The sequence below is a fragment of the Oncorhynchus masou genome, unplaced genomic scaffold, assembly GCF_036934945.1.
Source record: "Oncorhynchus masou masou isolate Uvic2021 unplaced genomic scaffold, UVic_Omas_1.1 unplaced_scaffold_5234, whole genome shotgun sequence".
Lineage (NCBI taxonomy): Eukaryota > Metazoa > Chordata > Actinopteri > Salmoniformes > Salmonidae > Oncorhynchus > Oncorhynchus masou.
The window spans coordinates 1-20746 of record NW_027011642.1 but is presented as its reverse complement, the minus strand read 5'-3'; the positions used below and the strand labels follow the sequence as shown (position 1 = coordinate 20746).

Below are 20746 nucleotides of genomic sequence, written 5' to 3'. Positions count from 1 at the left end.
AGTAGAAAGTTTGCAGCCATCCACTTCCTTATGTCTGAAACACATGCTTCTAGCAAGGTCAATTTTGGGGCTTCACCATGTTTCATTGAAATGTACAGCTGTGTGTCATCCGCATAGCAGTGAAAGTTAACATTATGTTTTCGAATAACATCCCCAAGAGGTAAAATATATAGTGAAAACAATAGTGGTCCTAAAACGGAACCTTGAGGAACACCGAAATTTACAAGCCACGCCTGTTCCTAAGACGACAAGTGATAGACACTCACATGTACTGACCAGGAGAACTTTGAATCTCTAATGTAGATGTTTTCTCTGTTATCAATCTACATCTTCATCACAGTTAATAAGGGTGATGTTTAACTCTTGACTGGAAAAAAACAGTTTAGTTGGTCTAACTTTTTACATCAGCAGGGCTAGTGATAGCGAAGTTTGTTTTTGTTGCAATTTCCTCGGCCACGTGCCAATTCACAATTACAACAACTGTTTTTAGAAACGTTGTTTATTTGGTGGGTCACTAGACGACGTGAACTATTTGAGTCCCAATGTCTATATATGAAAAATGATACAGGTCAGTAGTGTTAAATTAAATGTAAAATAAATAGTTTACTTACAGTGACTGTGATTTTTGTTTTTCTTACCCACCCGCATTGACTAAGCTGCTCTGGATAAGTGTTTGGCAAATTAGCAATAGGTCATTCCAGTCTGATATAGGTGATTTCCAATATTGTGGTTGTGTTCCAGTCTGATATAGGTGATTGTCAGTATTGTGGTTGTGTTCCAGTCTGATATAGGTGATTTCCAGTATTGTGCTTGTGTTCCAGTCTGATATAGGTGATTTCCAATATTGTGCTTGTGTTCCAGTCTGATGAAGGTGATTTCCAGTGTTGTGGTTGTGTTCCAGTCTGATGAAGGTGATTCCAGTATTGTGGTTGTGTTCCAGTCTGATATAGGTCATTCCAGTATTGTGGTTGTGTTCCAGTCTGATATGGGTGATTTCCAGTATTGTGGTTGTGTTCCAGTCTGATGAAGGTGATTCCAGTCTGATATAGGTGATTTCCAGTATTGTGCTTGTGTTCCAGTCTGATGAAGGTGATTTCCAGTGTTGTGGTTGTGTTCCAGTCTGATGAAGGTGATTCCAGTGTTGTGGTTTGTGGTTGTGTTCCAGTATAATGGCTCCCCTCCTATCAGAGTATGACCGTCACATGGATGACATGACTGAACAACTGCAGAGCTACCAGGTGAACATTTGTCCAAATTATCGCTGTTCTGTTTGTTCATTCATCTTTTGGTGTCTGACTACAACAAAATGTAAGGATTGTGTTTTACATTGGAGACATTTTATGATGGACTACAATATATTTCCAAAGTGATGGACAGTTAATCTTTACCTCACACTTTGAACTCCAAGATGCAGATGACTGCCATCAGACTGAAGCTGGACACGGTGGTCAAGGAGAATGAACGTGCGGTCTGAAGCTTCAGTACTCTGACCACAGCCTGCCGGTCCCTTTCTACACCAATGAGGTAAGTTAATGCTGTGTGTGTGTTGCCGTGTCCCATCAGGCTGCATGCCGAGCTGAGGGAGTCCGTAGAGAGGCAGCTGCAGACCCTCCCAGTCAGTACTGGACCAGGGGTGGAGGGGGACACACTGGGGGACGAGGGGCTCATCGGCAACCTTCACCAACAGATCCAGCTCTCTGTACAGGTTAGTCTAAACACCTCCACGTGTGTGATGATATGGCGCGTATGTGTTGGACGATATGGCGCGTGTGTGTGTGACGATATGGCGCGTGTGTGACGATATGGCTCGCGCGTGACGATATGGGGCGCGCGCGCGTGACAATATGGGGCGCGCGCGCATGACAATATGGGGCGCGCGCATGACAATATGGGGCGCGCGCGTGACGATATGGGAAGCGCGCGTGACGATATGGCGCGCGCGCATGACGATATGGTGTGTGTGACGATATGGCGCGCGTGTGTGTGTGACGATATGGCGTGTGTGACGATATGGCGTGCGTGTGTGCGTGACGATATGGCCCGCGTGTGTGCGTGACGATATGGCGTGTTTGTGTGTGTTACCTGCATTATAATACACCCTACTGTAAGGCTCTCTGGATGAGACCATATGCTGAGTGACTAAAATGAAGTGTGCATATACTTGAAGTGTGCATATATTGAAGTTTGTGTGTGTGTGTGTGTATGTAGGAGCGAGACCAGGCCATGGAGCTGTGGCAGGCCTCAGCCCAGGAGCTGGACCGTTTACAGCAGCTCTACCAGATAACCACCTCTGACGGACAGCTCCATGTTGCCGAGCAACAGCGCCTCAAGGTAGATCCTTCTCCCAGTTTGGTCCCCCTAGAGGGCAGCGTTGTTTTGGATTTTATCCCTCTCCCATTGAGATCAGTGAGTGGAGCTGATCGTTGCTGCTTCTAAACCTCTGTAATGCTATAGAAGTTGGTACAAGCTTTGAGTTTTACTTTGTGTCCGTAGTTCAGATTAATTCAGTGTCGTTGTCCAAGAGGAAGTGATGTGAGGGAAGTTGTCATTAACCCCGCCCCTTTATTATTTTTCGTCATAGGATCAACTGATCCAAGTCCAGCAGCACATCCAGAAACTACAAGTCACCAATCAGAAACTGGAGTCTGTAAGTTGCGGCCAATCACTAGGTCAAATATATGTGTGTGTGTGTGTGTAACGTTATAATAGTGTTTCCGATATCGAATGTAGAATATTGGTAAATAATGAATGTGTTTTACACATGGCTACAACACTAACTAGGTCAGTCAGTGAGTGAGTGAGTGAGTGAGTGAGTGAGTGAGGCTTAATGCTTGCAGACAGGAAGGAGCCTAATCCATTTGCTCTCCCACGTTGCCCCATGCTTGTTAACACACACTATCATTCTGACTTCCTGACTCACTTGCCTGCGAACTGTCTTTTCTGGATCGACTGTCACGTCAGAGACTTGCCTGTAAACTGACATGACAGTACAGGTTTACCTCACACACACCGGCCTTCTGCTTCTGGAGACTCATGTATCCCTCTCCTACATTATTCATGAGGACTGAGGCCAGGGCTTTCCTCTCTCTGTTTCTGTCTACCAGGTCGTGTTCTGTATTCTAGTGTGAGGAGTTGTGTGTGTGTGAGACATTTGGTGTTTGTGAGAAGTTCAGTGTGTGCGTGTGTGTGAGACATTTGGTGTTTGTGAGAAGGTCAGTGTGTGTGTGTGTGAGACATTTGGTGTTTGTGAGAAGGTCAGTGTGTGTGTGTGTGTGTGTGTGTGAGACATTTGGTGTTTGTGAGAAGGTCAGTGTGTGTGTGTGTGTGTGTGAGACATTTGGTGTTTGTGAGAAGTTCTGTGTGTGTGTGTGTTAGAGAGACATTTGGTGTTTGTGAGAAGTTCAGTGTGTGTGTGTGTGTGTACTGAAGCCATCATGCCTCACCGGCGCGCGTGTCTCTCGTGCCACACTCAGACCAACCAGCAGTTCCTGAAGACGCTGACAGAACAGAGCACGGAGATGGAGGAGCTACGCAACCAGCTCAGGTACACACTACTGCAGTTTCAAAATGGCCGTCAATTGTCCCCAGGACAGATTACTGCAGATCCAAAATGGCCTCCTACATTTAGATCCAAAATGGCTCTCAGGAATGTAGCTCCTCAGGCAGTGCTACTGCAGAGAGCAGGGTTTATTTGTTTCTCTCTTTCCACTCCTACTGCAGATCGGCCAAAGCAGATCTGAGGATGGCCACAGCCAAGGTGGAGGAGATGACCAAGCTGATGCAGAACGTCCAGGACCAGATACAGAGACGGGTAGGAAGCAATAGGGCTTCTAGTTCTCTGCCGTAGTTTACCATAGCAGAATTGAACCTCAGTCCCTTTATTGTGTGTGTAGGAGGACGATGCGGCAGAGGCTCATGGTAGAGAGGAGGCCTCAGATCGAAGACTCCACCATCTCCAGTCAGCCCTCAGTCAGCTAGAGGCCAGGTGAAACACACCTGTAATCCTCACTCCAGTTCCTCTTCCGGACTCTTCCACAGGAGGCTGAGTGTATCTCTCTTCAATTCCTTCTGCTAAACTCTTTCTGTCCCCATCTGTCTCCTGCAGGTTGAAGGCAGCCAGTCAGGAGGCTGAGGGTGTACGCAGGGAGCAGGTGGTGTGGGAGAGGCAGGTGGGGAACAATGTAGTTTTTGGCATCCCTATTTTAACGTAGTATCTACAAGGTCATGTAGCTAAATAACGCGGTGTATAACGAGGTGTACCCGTCAGGTGGGGGAGCTGCAGGTGCGCTGTGCCTCTCTGGAGGAGGAACGCTACGAGGCCTTCTCCAAGGTCAGAGACTCCATCCAGCTGGCTGAGGAGGCCTCTCTACAGAAGGACCAGGTACATACAGTCTTCTACTGCTACGGTCTGCTTCCCAGGACACAATCTAACCTCTCTCTGTCTCACCAGGTCAGACAACCCCCTCTCTACCCCTTCCTTCACACCCTTCACTCCTCTCTGTCCGGTCAGGGACTGTCTGTCATTTAGCATAACTCTGGTGATGGTATGTATTTCTGTCCGGTCAGGGACTGTCTGTCATTCAGCATAACTCTGGTGATGGTATGTATTTCTGTCTGGTCAGGGACTGTCTGTCATTTAGCATAACTCTGGTGATGGTATGTATTTCTGTCCGGTCAGGGACTGTCTGTCATTCAGCATAACGCTGGTGATGGTATGTATTTCTGTCCGGTCAGGGACTGTCTGTCATTTAGTATAACTCTGGATGTGATGGTGGTATGTATCTCCCTATCAGGCCCTGTTGAGAGAGAAACAGAAATCTGAGGAGGTGGACAGGATGAATGAAGCCGTCAGACAACTGATCCAGGATGCTGCCATACGCACCAGGAAAGAGGTGTCTCTCAACTCCTTTTTCAAAATGCTAACCCTAGTCCTCCCCTACAACTGTACCCTAACCCTAGTCCCGGCATCCTGAAACACCCTCTCTAACTCTAGTCCCGGCATCCTGAACCACCCTCTCTAACCCTAGTCCTGGCATCCTGAACCACCCTCTCTAACCCTAGTCCCGGCATCCTGAACCACCCTCTCTAACCCTAGTCCCGGCATCCTGAACCACCCTCTCTAACCCTAGTCCCGGCATCCTGAACCACCCCTCTAACCCTAGTCCCGGCATCCTGAACCACCTAACCCTAGTCCTGGCATCCTGAACCACCCTCTCTAACCCTAGTCCCGGCATCCTGAACCACCCTCTCTAACCCTAGTCCCTGGCATCCTGAACCACCCCTCTAACCCTAGTCCCGGCATCCTGAACCACCCTCTCTAACCCTAGTCCTGGCATCCTGAACCACCTTCTCTAACCCTAGTCCTGGCATCCTGAACCACCCTCTCTAACCCTAGTCCCGGCATCCTGAACCACCCTCTCTGACCCTAGTCCCAGCGTTTTACCATAGTGTTTCATTATCTCCAATACATCACCAGTACTCTACTACCTCAACCTGTTAGGCTGCTGCCTCCTGACCACGTTCTCTCTTGATGCTGTGTTCTCAGTAGAGGAACGGAGCTGCCTCCTGACCACGTTCTCTCTTGATGCTGTGTTCTCAGTAGAGGAACGGGGCTGCCTCCTGACCACGTTCTCTCTTGATGCTGTGTTCTCAGTAGAGGAACGGAGCTGCCTCCTGACCACGTTCTCTCTTGATGCTGTGTTCTCAGTAGAGGAACGGGGCTGCCTCCTGACCACGTTCTCTCTTGATGCTGTGTTCTCAGTAGAGGAACGTAGCTGCTTCCTCCTGACCACGTTCTCTCTTGATGCTGTGTTCTCAGTAGAGGAACAGAGCTGCCTCCTGACCACGTTCTCTCTTGATGCTGTGTTCTCAGTAGAACCATGCCTCCTGACCACGTTCTCTCTTGATGCTGTGTTCTCAGTAGAGGAACGGAACCTCCTGACCACGTTCTCTCTTGATGCTGTGTTCTCAGTAGAGGAACGGGGCAGACTAAACACTGCTGACCTGTAAAACGACTGATCTAAATCGAAACTAACCTAACTTTAACCATAACCAAACCCTAACCTAACTTTAACCATAACCAAACCTAATAACCAAACCCTAACCTAACTTTAACCATAACCAAACCCTAACAAAACTTTAACCATAACCAAACCCTAACCTAACTTTAACCATAACCAAACCCTAACCTAACTTTAACCATGACCAAACCCTAACCTAACTTTAACCAAACCGTAACCTAACTTTAACCAAACCCTAACCTAACTTTAACCAAACCCTAACCTAACTTTAACCAAACCCTAACCTAACTTTAACCATAACCAAACCCTAACCTAACTTTAACCAAACCCTAACCTAACTTTAACCATAACCAAACCCTAACCTAACTTTAACCTTAACCAAACCCTAACCTAACTTTAACCATAACCAAACTTTAACCATAACCAAACTTTAACCATAACCAAACTTTAACCATAACCAAACTTTAACCATAACCAAACTTTAACCATAACCAAACCCTAACCTAACTTTAACCAAACCCTAACAAAACTTTAACCATAACCAAACCCTAACAAAACCATAACCAAACCCTAACAAAACTTTAACCATAACCAAACCCTAACAAAACTTTAACCATAACCAAACCCTAACCTAACTTTAACCATAACCAAACCCTAACCTAACTTTAACCATAACCAAACCCTAACCAAACCCTAACTTTAACCAAACCCTAACTTTAACCAAACCCTAACCTAACCACAACAAACCATAACCAAGCCCTAACTTTAACCAAACCCTAACTTTAACCAAGCCCTGACTTTAACCATAACCAAACCCTAACTTTAACCAAACCCTAACTTTAACCATAACCAAACCCTAACTTTAACCATAACCAAACCCTAACCAAGCCCTGATTTTAACCATAACCAAACCCTAACCTAACTTTAACCAATTCTGAAATGATCTGTTTGCAGCTCAGCAGTGTCCGTATAGCTTTTCCCTTGAGGAACTCCCTGACCTGACTTCTCTGCCTGGCTGTTTACCAGGGAGGGACTGTGATTACCATTCTATTAATGGCTCTTGATTTAAGATCTAACGCCCCAAGCCTGTTAATGTTAGCCTTCACCAGGCTGTCAGACACGGGTCTAAATGTAGACGTGCCTGGACACTGAAATAGCACAGACTCACAAGCTGCAGTGTGCATTTCACTGTGAAACCAGGGGTGCAGCGCTCTGCATTTACCTCTGAAAACCCTGATTTACAGAATATAATTGTTTTGTCAAGTTTACTTATTTGTATTTAACCGTGATTTTACCAGGTAAGTTGACTCATTTACAACAACGACCTGGGGAATAGTTACAGGGGAGAGGAGGGGGATGAATGAGCCAATTGTAAACTGGGGATTATTAGGTGACTGTGATGGTTTGAGGGCCAGATTAGGAATTTAGCCAGGACACCGGGGTTGACACCCCTATTCTTACGCTAAGTGCCATGGGATCTTTAAAGACCTCAGAGAGTCAGGACACCCGTTTTAACGTCCCATCCGAAAGACGCACCCTAAACAGGGTAGTGTCACCAATCACTGCCCTGGGGCATTGGGATATTTTTTAGACCAGAGGAAGGAGTGCCTCCCACTGTCCCTCCAACACCACTTCAAGCAGCATCTGGTCTCCCATCCAGGGACTGACCAGGACCAACCCTGCTTAGCTTCAGAAGCAAACCAGCAGTGGTATGCAGGATGGTATGCTGCTGGCTAAAGTGACAGTATACATCCCACATATTCTACCTGCTCTATCTGTTGTTCCTTCAGGTGTTCTTGACTAGTTCTGGATTGTGTTCCTTTCAGGTAGAGAACGTACGTAAACAGTGCAACTCACAGATCCATCGGATGGCTGAGGAGCTGTCGGCTCTACAACTGGAGTGTGCAGATAAAGAGTCTCAGATGGAGAGGTCCATGAGAGAGATGAGGGCAGTGGAGGAGGAACTGGAGAAGGTGAGGAGAGGGGTGGAGGAGGAACTGGAGAAGGTAAGGTGAGGGGGTGGAGGAGGAACTGGAGAAGGTGAGGGGGGGAGGAGGACCTGGAGAAGGTGAGGGGGTGGAGGAGGAACTGGAGAAGGTGAGGGGGAAGGAGGACCTGGAGAAGGTGAGGGGGTGGGGACCTGGAGAAGGTGAGGGGGGTGGAGGAGGACCTGGAGAAGGTGAGGGGGTGGAGGAACTGGAGAAGGTGAGGGTGGGGGGGAGGACCTGGAGAAGGTGAGGGGGGTGGCTGAGGAGCTGTCGGCTCTACAACTGGAGTGTGCAGATAAAGAGTCTCAGATGGAGAGGTCCATGAGAGAGATGAGGGCAGTGGAGGAGGAACTGGAGAAGGTGAGGGGGGACTGGAGAAGGTGGGGGGAGGAGGAGGAACTGGAGAAGGTGAGGGGGGGACCTGGAGAAGGTGAGTGGGGGGGGGGAGGACCTGGAGAAGGGGGGGGAGGACCTGGAGAAGGTGAGGGGGGGGACCTGGAGAAGGTGACTGGGGGGGAGGAGAGGACCTGGAGAAGGTGAGGGGGGGGTGGGAGAGGACCTGGAGAAGGTGAGGGGGGAGGAGGACCTGGAGAAGGTGAGGGGGGGGTGGGAGAGGACCTGGAGAAGGTGAGGGGGGGGGTGGGGAGGACCTGGAGAAGGTGAGGGGGGGGGAGGACCTGGAGAAGGTGAGGGGGGGGAGGACCTGGAGAAGGTGAGGGGGGGGGGGGTGGAGGAGGACCTGGTGAGGGGGGTTGTGGAGGAGGAACTGGAGAAGGTGAGGGGGGTTGTGGAGGAGGAACTGGAGAAGGTGAGGGGGGGGGTGGAGGAGGAACTGGAGAAGGTGAGGGGGGTTGTGGAGGAGGAACTGGAGAAGGTGAGGGGGGGTTGTGGAGGAGGAACTGGAGAAGGTGAGGGGGGGTTGTGGAGGAGGAACTGGAGAAGGTGAGGGGGGTTGTGGAGGAGGAACTGGAGAAGGTGAGGGGGGTTGTGGAGGAGGAACTGGAGAAGGTGAGGGGTGGGGGTTGTGGAGGAGGAACTGGAGAAGGTGAGGGGGGGTGGAGGAGGACCTGGTGAGGGGGGTTGTGGAGGAGGAACTGGAGAAGGTGAGGGGGGGTTGTGGAGGAGGAACTGGAGAAGGTGAGGGGGGGTGGAGGAGGAACTGGAGAAGGTAAGGTGAGGGGGTGGAGGAGGAACTGGAGAAGGTGAGGGGGGAGGACCTGGAGAAGGTGAGGGGGGGACCTGGAGAAGGTGAGGGGGGAGGACCTGGAGAAGGGGGGGGAGGACCTGGAGAAGGTGAGGGGGGGACCTGGAGAAGGTGAGGGGGAGGAGAGGACCTGGAGAAGGTGGGGGGGGTGGGGAGGACCTGGAGAAGGTGAGGGGGGTGGGGGAGGACCTGGAGAAGGTGAGGGGGGGAGGACCTGGAGAAGGTGAGGGGGGGGGGGAGGACCTGGAGAAGGTGAGGGGGGAGGACCTGGAGAAGGTGAGGGGGGGGGTGGAGGAGGACCTGGTGAGGGGGTTGTGGAGGAGGAACTGGAGAAGGTGAGGTGGGGGGGGGGTTGTGGAGGAGGAACTGGAGAAGGTGAGGGGGGGTTGTGGAGGAGGAACTGGAGAAGGTGAGGGGGGGGGGGTTGTGGAGGAGGAACTGGAGAAGGTGAGGGGGGGGTTGTGGAGGAGGAACTGGAGAAGGTGAGGGGGGGGGGGGTTGTGGAGGAGGAACTGGAGAAGGTGAGGGGGGTTGTGGAGGAGGAACTGGAGAAGGTGAGGGGGGGGTTGTGGAGGAGAAGGTGAGGGTGGGGGTTGTGGAGGAGGAACTGGAGAAGGTGAGGGGGGGTTGTGGAGGAGGAACTGGAGAAGGTGAGGGGGGGGTTGTGGAGGAGGAACTGGAGAAGGTGAGGGGGGGGGTTGTGGAGGAGGAACTGGAGAAGGTGAGGGGGGGTTGTGGAGGAGGAACTGGAGAAGGTGAGGGGGGGGTTGTGGAGGAGGAACTGGAGAAGGTGAGGGGGGTTGTGGAGGAGGAACTGGAGAAGGTGAGGTGGGGGGGGTTGTGGAGGAGGAACTGGAGAAGGTGAGGGGGGTTGTGGAGGAGGAACTGGAGAAGGTGAGGGTGGGGGTTGTGGAGGAGGAACTGGAGAAGGTGAGGGGGGGGTTGTGGAGGAGGAACTGGAGAAGGTGAGGGGGGTTGTGGAGGAGGAACTGGAGAAGGTGAGGGGGGGGTTGTGGAGGAGGAACTGGAGAAGGTGAGGGGGGTGGAGGAGGAACTGGAGAAGGTGAGGAGGGGGGTTGTGGAGGAGGAACTGGAGAAGGTGAGGGGGGTTGTGGAGGAGGAACTGGAGAAGGTGGGTGGGGGTTGTGGAGGAGGAACTGGAGAAGGTGATGGAGTGGAGGAGGAACTAGAGAAGGTGAGGGGGGGGTTGTGGAGGAGGACCTGGAGAAGGTGGGGGGGGGGGGCTGGAAGAGGTGTGGGAGGGTGGAGGAGGACCTGGAGAAGGTGTGGGGGGGTGGAGGAGGACCTGGAGAAGGTGTGGGGGGGGGGTGGAGGAGGACCTGGAAAAGGTGAGGAGGAACTGGAGGTGAGGGGGGTTGTGGAGGAGGAACTGGAGAAGGTGAGGGGGAGACTGGAAAAGGTGTGGGGGGTGGAGGAGGACCTGGAGAAGGTGGGGGAGAACTGGAAATGGTGTGGGAGTTGTGGAGAAGGTGTGGGGGTGGAGGAGGAACTGGAGAAGGGTGGGGGGGGTGGAGGAGGACCTGGAGAAGGTGAGGGAGGGGGTGGAGAAGGTGAGGGAGGGGGGGGTGGAGAAGGAGAGGTGATTGGGGAAGAAGTCATGCTATTGTTTTACCAAACTGGATCGTACATTCCTACAGGTGGTGAAGGAACTTTATAGGGAATGGAGGGTATGACGCGTTCTAATGCATTATAACCTGTTCCTATGTCATCTGTACTCCAGGTGTATAAGGAGGGTAGAGGAGAGCCAGAGTACAGGAAGATGGAGGCCCTCCACCAGAGGTCTCTGAATGCTGAGAGACTGAAGGACGACATGAACATCACCCTGCAGAGCACACACAACAAGATGAAGAAACTGGAGATGGAGTGAGACATATATATCTGTGTGCTTAGTCTGAGCTGCTGATCTGAGATCTGTGTTCAGCTGTTAAGTCTGCCTGTCATCTGTCTGGACCCAAGTGTATACAGTACTTTGTAATCTAAATGCCCCCTCTGTCTTTTCCTCCCTTCTCTCCCCTCCCTCCCCTTTCCCCCACAGCTACAGTGAGGAGTTGTCCCGGTGCCAGGAGGAGGTGCGGCGGCTGCAGGGGTCTCTGTCTGCAGCCAGGGAGGACTGCAGCGGGGTCAGCGAGGAGCGGCTCCAGCTGCAGCAGGAGAACATGCAGCTCCGCAGGGAGATGGAGGAGCTACGCAAGGCTAGCATGATGACCCAGAGGAGAGCTAAGCAGCAGGTGAGACTACCTGGTTAAGCACCTTTAAGACCAGACTGGATGCAGTATGAACGGGAGGGATCGGGGTAGAGGAACGACAGGGATATAAACCAACTATGCAAGGCTTTGCTGCTCGCACAGAGACTGGCGTAACAGCACGTAAGAGCAGTCTGTAGAAACAGAGATGAGGAGGCAGGTAGAGGAAGGTGGGAGATGAGGCAGGTAGAGGAAGGTGGGAGATGAGGACGGAGACAGGTAGAGGAAGGTGGGAGATGAGGAGGGAGGCAGGTAGAGGAAGGTGGGAGATGAGGAGGGAGACAGGTAGGAGGAAGGTGGGAGATGAGGAGGGAGGCAGGTAGAGGAAGGTGGGAGATGAGGAGGGGAGACAGGTCTAGAGGAAGGTGGGAGATGAGGAGGGAGGCAGGTAGAGGAAGGTGGGAGATGAGGAAGGTGGGAGATGAGGAGGGAGGCAGGTAGAGGAAGGTGGGTGGGAGATGAGGTGGGGATGGGAGACAGGTAGAGGAAGGTGGGAGATGAGGAGGGAGGCAGGTAGAGGAAGGTGGGAGATGAGGAGGGAGACAGGTAGAGGAAGGTGGGAGATGAGGAGGGAGACAGGATGAGGAGGGAGACAGGTAGAGGAAGGTGGGAGATGAGGAGGGAGGCAGGTAGAGGAGGGTGGGAGATGAGGAGGGAGGCAGGTAGAGGAAGGTGGGAGATGAGGAGGGAGGCAGGTAGAGGAAGGTGGGAGATGAGGAGGGAGGCAGGAAGGTGGGAGATGAGGAGGGAAGCAGGTAGAGGAAGGTGGGAGATGAGGAGGGAGGCAGGTAGAGGAAGGTGGGAGATGAGGAGGGAGGCAGGTAGAGGAAGGTGGGAGATGAGGACGGAGACAGGTAGAGGAAGGTGGGAGATGAGGAGGGAGGCAGGTAGAGGAAGGTGGGAGATGAGGAGGTGGGAGATAGAGGAAGGTGGGAGATGAGGAGGGAGCAGGTGAGGAAGGTGGGAGATGAGGAGGGAGGCAGGTAGCAGGTAGAAGGGTGGGAGATGAGGAGGGAGGCAGGTAGAGGAAGGTGGGAGATGAGGAGGGAGGCAGGTAGAGGAAGGTGGGAGATGAGGAGGGAGGCAGGTAGAGGAAGGTGGGAGATGAGGAGGGAAGCAGGTAGAGGAAGGTGGGAGAGAGGAGGTCTAGCAGGTAGAGGAAGGTGGGAGATGAGGAGGGAGACAGGTAGAGGAAGGTGGGAGATGAGGATGGGAGGCAGGTAGAGGAAGGTGGGAGATGAGGAGGGAGGCAGGTGGGAGATGAGGAGGAGGCAGGTAGAGGAAGGTGCAGGGAGATGGGAGGAGGGGAGCAGGTAGAGGAAGGTGGGAGATGAGGTGGGGAGAGGAGACAGGTAGAGGAAGGTGGGAGATGAGGAGGGAAGCAGGTAGAGGAAGGTGGGAGATGAGGATGAGGAGGGAGGCAGGTAGAGGAAGGTGGGAGATGAGGAGGGAGGCAGGTAGAGGAAGGTGGGAGATGAGGAGGGAGGCAGGTAGAGGAAGGTGGGAGATGAGGAGGGAGGCAGGTAGAGGAAGGTGGGAGATGAGGAGGGAGGCAGGTAGAGGAAGGTGGGAGATGAGGAGGGAGACAGGTAGAGGAAGGTGGGAGGGAGGCAGGTAGAGGAAGGTGGGAGAGAGGAGATGAGGAGGGAGACATAGAGGGAAGGTGGGAGATGAGGAGGGAGGCAGGTAGAGGAAGGTGGGAGATGAGGAGGGAAGCAGGTAGAGGAAGGTGGGGTGAGGGGAGATAGAGGAAGGGGAGCAGGTAGAGGAAGGTGGGAGATGAGGAGGGAGGCAGGTAGAGGAAGGTGGGAGATGAGGAGGGAGACAGGTAGAGGAAGGTGGGAGATGAGGAGGGAGGCAGGTAGAGGAAGGTGGGAGATGAGGAAGGTGGGAGATGAGGAGGGAGGCAGGTAGAGGAAGGTGGGAGATGAGGAGGGAGGCAGGTAGAGGAAGGTGGGAGATGAGGAGGGAGACAGGTAGAGGAAGGTGGGAGATGAGGAGGGAGGCAGGTAGAGGAAGGTGGGAGATGAGGAGGAGATGGAGGCGGGTAGAGGAAGGTGGGAGATGAGGAGGGAGGCAGGTAGAGGAAGGTGGGAGATGAGGGGAGGCAGGTAGAGGAAGGTGGGAGATGAGGAGGGAGGCAGGTAGAGGAAGGTGCAGGAGATGAGGAGGAGGGAGGCAGGTAGAGGAAGGTGGGAGATGAGGAGGGAGGCAGGTAGAGGAAGGTGGGAGATGAGGAGGGAGGTAGGTAGAGGAAGGTGGGAGATGAGGAGGCAGGTAGAGGAAGGTGGGGTGGGAGATGAGGATGGGAGGCAGGTAGAGGAAGGTGGGGTGGGAGACAGGTAGAGGAAGGTGGGAGATGCAGGAGGGAAGCAGGTAGAGGAAGGTGGGAGATGAGGAGGGAGGCAGGTAGAGGAAGGTGGGGATGGGAGATGAGGAGGTGGGGGAGACAGGTAGAGGAAGGTGGGAGATGAGGGAGGCAGGTAGAGGAAGGTGGGAGATGAGGAGGGAGACAGGTAGAGGAAGGTGGGAGATGAGGAGGGAGGCAGGTGGGAGATGAGGAGGGAAGCAGGTAGAGGAAGGTGGGAGATGAGGAGGGAGGCAGGTAGAGGAAGGATGGGAGATGAGGTGGGAGATGGGAGGCAGGTAGAGGAAGGTGGGAGATGAGGAGGGGAGACAGGTAGAGGAAGGTGGGAGATGAGGAGGGAGGCAGGTAGAGGAAGGTGGGAGATGAGATGAGGGGAGGCAGGTAGAGGAAGGTGGGAGATGAGGAGGGAGGCAGGTAGAGGAAGGTGGGAGAAGGTGGGGATGAGGAGGGAAGCAGGTAGAGGAAGGTGGGAGATGAGGAGGAGGCAGGAGGAAGGATGGGAGATAGAGGAAGGTGGGGATGGGAGAGGTGAGGATGAGGAGCAGGTAGAGGAAGGTGGGAGATGAGGAGGGAGGGGGCAGGTAGAGGAAGGTGGGGATGGGAGATGGGATGAGGAGGGAGCAGGTAGAGGAGGAGAAGGTGGGGATGAGGACAGGTAGAGGAAGGTGGGAGATGGAGGAGGGAGGCAGGTAGAGGAAGGTGGGAGATGAGGATGGGAGACAGGTAGAGGAAGGATGAGGAGGGAGGCAGGTAGAGGAATGGGAGGAGAGGAGGCAGGTAGAGGAAGGTGGGAGATGAGGAGGGAGCAGGTAGAGGAAGGTGGGAGATGAGGATGAGGAGGAGGCAGGTAGAGGAAGGTGGGAGATGAGGAGGGAGGCAGGTAGAGGAAGGTGGGAGATGAGGAGGAGCAGGTAGAGGAAGGTGGGAGATGAGGAGGGAGGCAGGTAGAGGAAGGTGGGAGATGAGGAGGAGACAGGTAGAGGAAGGTGGGAGATGAGGGGAGCAGGTAGAGGAGGGAGGCAGGTGGGAGATGAGGAGGAGGCAGGTAGAGGAAGGTGGGAGGTGGGAGATGAGGAGGGAGGCAGGTAGAGGAAGGTGGGAGATGAGGAAGGTGGGAGATGAGGACGGAGCAGGTAGAGGAAGGTGGGAGATGAGGAGAGGTGGGAGATGAGGAAGGTGGGAGATGAGGAGGGAGCAGGTAGAGGAAGGTGGGAGATGAGGAGGAGGGTGGGGAGGATGAGGAGGGAGGCAGGTAGAGGAAGGTGGGAGATGAGGAGGGAGGCAGGTAGAGGAAGATGAGATGAGGAGAGCAGGTAGAGGAAGGTGGGAGATGAGGAGGGAGGCAGGTAGAGGAAGGTGGGAGATGAGGAGGGAGAGGTGGGGATCAGGTAGAGGAAGGTGGGAGATGAGGAGGGAGCAGGTAGAGGAAGGTGGGAGATGAGGAGGGAGGCAGGTAGAGGAAGGTGGGAGATCTAGCAGGTAGAGGAAGGTGGGAGATGAAGGTGGGGAGGGAGGAGGCAGGTCAGGTAGAGGAAGGTGGGGGATGAGGAGCAGGTAGAGGAAGGTGGGAGATGAGGAGCAGGAGACAGGTGGGAGATGAGGAGGGAAGCAGGTGGGAAGATGGGAGATGAGGAGGAGGCAGGTAGAGGAAGGTGGGAGATGAGGAGGAAGCAGGTAGAGGAAGGTGGGGAGATGAGGACGGAGGCAGGTAGAGGAAGGTGGGGTGGGAGATGAAGGTGGGAGGAGAGGCAGGTAGAGGGAGATGAGGAGGGAGCAGGTAGAGGAAGGTGGGAGATGAGGAAGAGATGAGGAGGCAGGTAGAGGAAGGTGGGAGATGAGGAGGGAGGCAGGTAGAGGAAGGTGGGAGATGAGGACGGAGACAGGTAGAGGAAGGTGGGAGATGAGGAGGGAGGCAGGTAGAGGAAGGTGGGAGATGAGGACGGAGACGGGTAGAGGAAGGTGGGAGATGAGGACGGAGGCAGGTAGAGGAAGGTGGGAGATGAGGAGGGAGGCAGGTAGAGGAAGGTGGGAGATGAGGAGGGAGGCAGGTAGAGGAAGGTGGGAGATGAGGAGGGAGGAGAGGGAGGGGAGGCAGGTAGAGGAAGGTGGGAGATGAGGAGGGAGCAGGTAGAGGAAGGTGGGAGATGAGGAGGGAGACAGGTAGAGGAAAGGGATGAGGAGGAAGCAGGTAGAGGAAGGTGGGAGATGAGGAGGAGCAGGTAGAGGAAGGTGGGGGTGGGAGATGAAGGAGAGGAGAGCAGGTAGAGGAAGGTGGGAGATGAGGAGGGAGATGGGTCTAGCAGGTAGAGGAGGGTGGGAGATCTAGCAGGTAGAGGAGGGTGAAAACAACATGAGGTTAAACAGGTGGGCAGGTCAAGTCGGAGACACACCCACCCTCACTTCCAGGTAGAGGAAGGTGGGAGATGAGGAAGGTGGGAGATGAGGAGGGAGGCAGGTAGAGGAAGGTGGGAGATGAGGAGGAAGCCTCCTCTCCCCAGGTTTCCCCAGATGGAGCAGGGAGTATTCCCTAAAGGAGCAGGGTCTGGAAGCCCGGGTCAGGGAGCTGGAGGAAAGCAGTAGGAGCTCCAGTGCTGACCTGACCCGCCTCCTCTCTGCCCAGCAGAAGACCAGCCAGCGCTGGAAGGAGGAGGCCAAGACCCTCACCCTGACCTTCCACACCAAACTCACCAGCCTCAAGTTAGTTCAATGTACTGGGTACACCTGTGTGTATATGACCAATAAACTGTGATCTGAACTTCTTACTGACACTCCACCATAATAGCCCAGTGTCCATACAGGCAAGTCTACAAACTCACCAATTTGGTTTGAAGACGCCCACATTTTCCATTCTGCTTTGAACTTCTGAGAAGTTGTTCTAGCTCTTTCTCACTTTGCAGATCACAGTAAAAACAATGTTTCAAGCCTCCTACACACAATGTAGAAGGGAGAGATTGACAGGCTACGGACCAAATGGCCCACTGTTTGACACAGTTGCTCGTTGATGAGTGGATGTTTTGATATGAGTATGTGTTTGATGATTGGTCGCTGACCAATATGACACGGTCTGTTGGTTTCAGGGGTGATCTGAGTCGACAGAGGCAACGTTGTCAGGAACTGGAGATCCAGCTGGTGACTGACCACGAGACCATAGTAGAGGTAACACATCATACACACACACACGCATACATACACGCATGCATACATGCACACACACACACATACACACACACACATACACACACACATACATACATACATACGTACGCACGCACGCACACACGCACACACACATACATACATACACACACGCATACATACATACACACACGCATACACACACACACACACGCATACGCATACACACACACATACATACATACATACATACACACACGCATACATACACACACACACACACACACACACACAGAGGGTCTGGAAGCCCGGGTCAGGGAGCCGTTTTATTGATGATTAAAAAAAGGAACACAGACAATTGTTCAACCTACGTGAATTCAACACACTACACGCACCTTGAAACCAATAGCAACCCGCATCACAATTCATATCATGAGGAAATGTGATGTCAGTGTATTGTTGCCGGGTCCAGGAGGGGAAGTGTCTCTAATGTTGTGGTTGAAATGTGTCCTGTTGTTGTCTAGTACGAGAGGCAGATGGCAGAGTATCAGGAGAAGAACAGTCGTCTCCAGAGGCGTTTGACTCAGGCAGAACAGAAGGCAACTACAGCATCACAACAGGTACTAGGGGTCTTACACCGGGGCCAGGGAGAGGCGCACACTGATGACGTCAGCTCAGTTGTCTGATATCACCACAGGGTCATATTTATTGGGCACGCTGTAGTAAAACAGTTCAATAACGTTGTGCAACAGAACCTAAAAGGGAGTTATTGGACACGTGTAGGTTGTCCCTCCCTGTTTTAGTCCGTGTTACTTAGTTTGCTGTCTAATGAATAGGACCCTGGATCTTATTGAGATGAGATGCAGTGCTGGAACGCTGCACAGCTAGAAACGGCGTGTCTCCTATCCCATATAATCTTCATGGACACACGTCTTTGAAGAAGCCCTGACACTGAGAGGACTTTGTTGGCTTTGACTGTTTCTAACACACTCATTGTTTTCTGTCTTTTCTCTTTCAGCTGAGTATAATGACGTCACAGAGGAGGAAAACATCGTCCATGGCAGACCTGGAGTCTCTATAGTGGTGTGCAGGGATGGAACCTAAGGATTTGGGGCACTTGTCCGCTGTGCCATATAATAATACAAAATATAACATTTCACTGGCTGTTGGGCTAATTGGCTACATTTTCTACTCGCCAGTCTGAAGTGTACTAGCATCGGGCTCGCTCAATTTCCATCCCTGACTGTGCGCATTACCAACCCTTTCTACGGAAATGCCAATGTCTGTTATGGATTTATGCCATTCACTGTGATATCTTTTATTAAAATATATTTAAATTCTCTTTCTGGTATGTTTTATTGTCATTGTTGGGAAATTAGGAAATATTTTTGTGGTCATTATTTCTGTGGTCAAACATTTTGTGGTCGTTGTGTTGGAAAATATTAAAATCCATTTTCTTAGGTGTTGTCAGTGTAAAATCTGCCTTCTGTGATCATTGTTGGGAAGTATTTACATTCACCTTTCTGTGGTGGGATGATACATTCTCTAAATGAATTGATCATGTTTAATGTGTGTGTGGTTGAGCGACTACCTCCAGGATGCTCTGTCAGGTTATCCTGGGATAGTGTGTTTCAATTGTGCAGAATCAAGACGATATCATGAATGTCTGCAGGTTCAACTGCAACCCATCTTTGAGGTCTAGAGTTTTACCATGGAAAAAAAAACGATGTATGACAGCCCGCGTTCTGTTGGGAATCTAGCTATACAAACTATATTGTAGGGTGCAGGTATTTTTGCCTAGTTTTAAAGTCCCTGTAACCTTGGGACATGAATGGTGAGTTGTACTGCAAAGCGCGCATGTGCAGCTGTTGCTCTCCGCGCGGTGGCCAGGAGGTGCTGGTTGCTAAGAAACATTACACTCACGATCAGTTTCCACTTCTGACTAGAGAACCGGCGATAAAAAGTGAAGCTAATGTTTTTGCTTCTGTAGTTTCTCTACTAATGTCTATGTTGAAGTGCCATTGATAGCTATGTAAGTAATACACCTTGACTTGCTGAGAAATATGTTATAAATTGCTAGCGCTACATTGTCTCTGTTAACCAAACTGATGGTTTGTGATATCACTGTATATAACCGTCTCAGCGTTAGCGGATGTTGGCTATGTTTGTTTTGAACTTTTTGATTTAACGTTATATTGCAATGTTTATCTCTTGTTGCCAGGTAAGTTGCTAAACAACTGAAATGTCTGTTATGTGTAAGATGACTTGCATGCTACTATAGTTTGCTTTGACACGAGTTGATAGACCAAAACGAAAGGGAGAGCTTATCGTCCCCCACCTCCCTCTCCATGTGCTCTCCCTTCTTCACCCCCACACACAGTATCCACTCAGACCCAGAGAGGCAGACTATCTGAGGCCACCATGTCTTCGTTCTCCCAGAAGGGTCCCTCGCTGCCAGGCTGGCCCAGGGAGAGAGGAGGTGGCTGGGGCCCGGCAGCAGAGGATGACCCTCCCATTCACCATGTCCCCGGGCCACGTAGACCCAGAGGCACTGAGAGCCAGGCTGATCTCAGTAGCCCCGAGCCAGGCACAACGCAACCCTGATGCCCTGGTCTTCACACACACCACCAAGGCCCAGGAACGCAGGAGGGCAGGGCAGAGACCCGTACCGCTGGAGATACTGGTGGGTGGGGGGTGTGAATATGGGGACCCAGCCACTTGTAAACACTGTTTGCTCACAGTAATGTTTTCTAAATATCAGCCTTTGTTCTCATAACCATCCCAGACATCAACTGTCCCATAAGCACATAAACACCTCTATTTACACATCTCCTCTCATTCAGCCGGTCCTGAAGAAGTACCAGGACCACAAGCAGCCGGAGTTCATCCACAGGCAGAACCGGGAGAGGCTGCTCCAGTCGGGCTGGAAGCCTCCGTCGCCCTCCCCTTGCTGGGGTAGAGTGGATGGACAAGGCCCCTGACAGACAGAGCTCCACCCTTCACCTCCCTGAGCTGCCTGACCACGTCAAGGAGAAACAGGTGGAAGACTGAGAAGGGCTCTGCTGGACGGACAGACGTCATGCAGATCTGACATGGTTTAATTTGAAATCAAGATTGTCTTAACCATGATTTCACTAGTGATATCCAGCCATGTTCTGAAATAAATGATTGATTGTAGACGGTGGTAGGCAGATACTGAGCTGTGCTCTGTTCGTCAGTAGCCCTCCCTATAGCCCTCTCGCTCTCTGATGACTCTGAAGCTCTCTGAAGCTGAGAGGTATCACAGTGGACTGATACGGGTCAGACAACTGTTAAACTCATAGCCTTTCTTGTTCTGTTTTAACCAGTAGTTCCATCAACCTCATTTGAGCCACAGAAGAAACCAGTCCAAAAATCAATATCTGTCTCTTTTGTTGTCAAGAGACGTAGTACAAAGTCCCCTTTCAGCTGTTCATGACGCTTTTCAAAGTCAAATAAATAAAAATACAAAAGCCTGACTGACTGTCACTGCTTCCTCCCTCCAGGCTCAGATGACCCAGAGTACCCTGTGTTCCCCCTCTCCCCCAAACGCCCTCGCACCTCCAAGTCCGCAAAGCCCTCCCCACCGGAGCCTTCCTCCACTCCGCCTCCCTCTCCCAGCCAGTCACCCCATCATCTTCCGCTCTGCAGAGGATGTGATCCGTGCCAAAATACGGTCCCCGCCGGACATCGTCAGAATCATCCGGAACAACCCTCACCTGGGCTTCCTGTACATGACCTCTGCCGCA

The 20746-nt window shown here is 52.3% G+C and overlaps 1 protein-coding gene across 1 annotated transcript; it reads left to right on the top strand.

Moving 5' to 3' along the window:
• The first annotated feature begins 1161 nt into the window (after positions 1 to 1161).
• Positions 1162 to 18321, top strand: LOC135535873 (sodium channel and clathrin linker 1-like). Its single transcript, XM_064962289.1, has 19 exons — positions 1162 to 1238; positions 1409 to 1462; positions 1562 to 1705; positions 2209 to 2331; positions 2582 to 2647; positions 3474 to 3544; positions 3721 to 3811; positions 3894 to 3985; positions 4106 to 4169; positions 4268 to 4381; positions 4794 to 4892; positions 7847 to 7993; positions 10954 to 11096; positions 11269 to 11474; positions 11605 to 11608; positions 16362 to 16541; positions 16922 to 17000; positions 17504 to 17599; positions 17998 to 18321. The coding sequence occupies exons 1-19, from the start codon at positions 1170 to 1172 to the stop codon at positions 18058 to 18060; spliced, it is 1905 nt and encodes a 634-aa protein (XP_064818361.1). The 5' UTR covers positions 1162 to 1169; the 3' UTR covers positions 18061 to 18321.
• The last annotated feature ends 2425 nt before the right edge of the window (positions 18322 to 20746 follow it).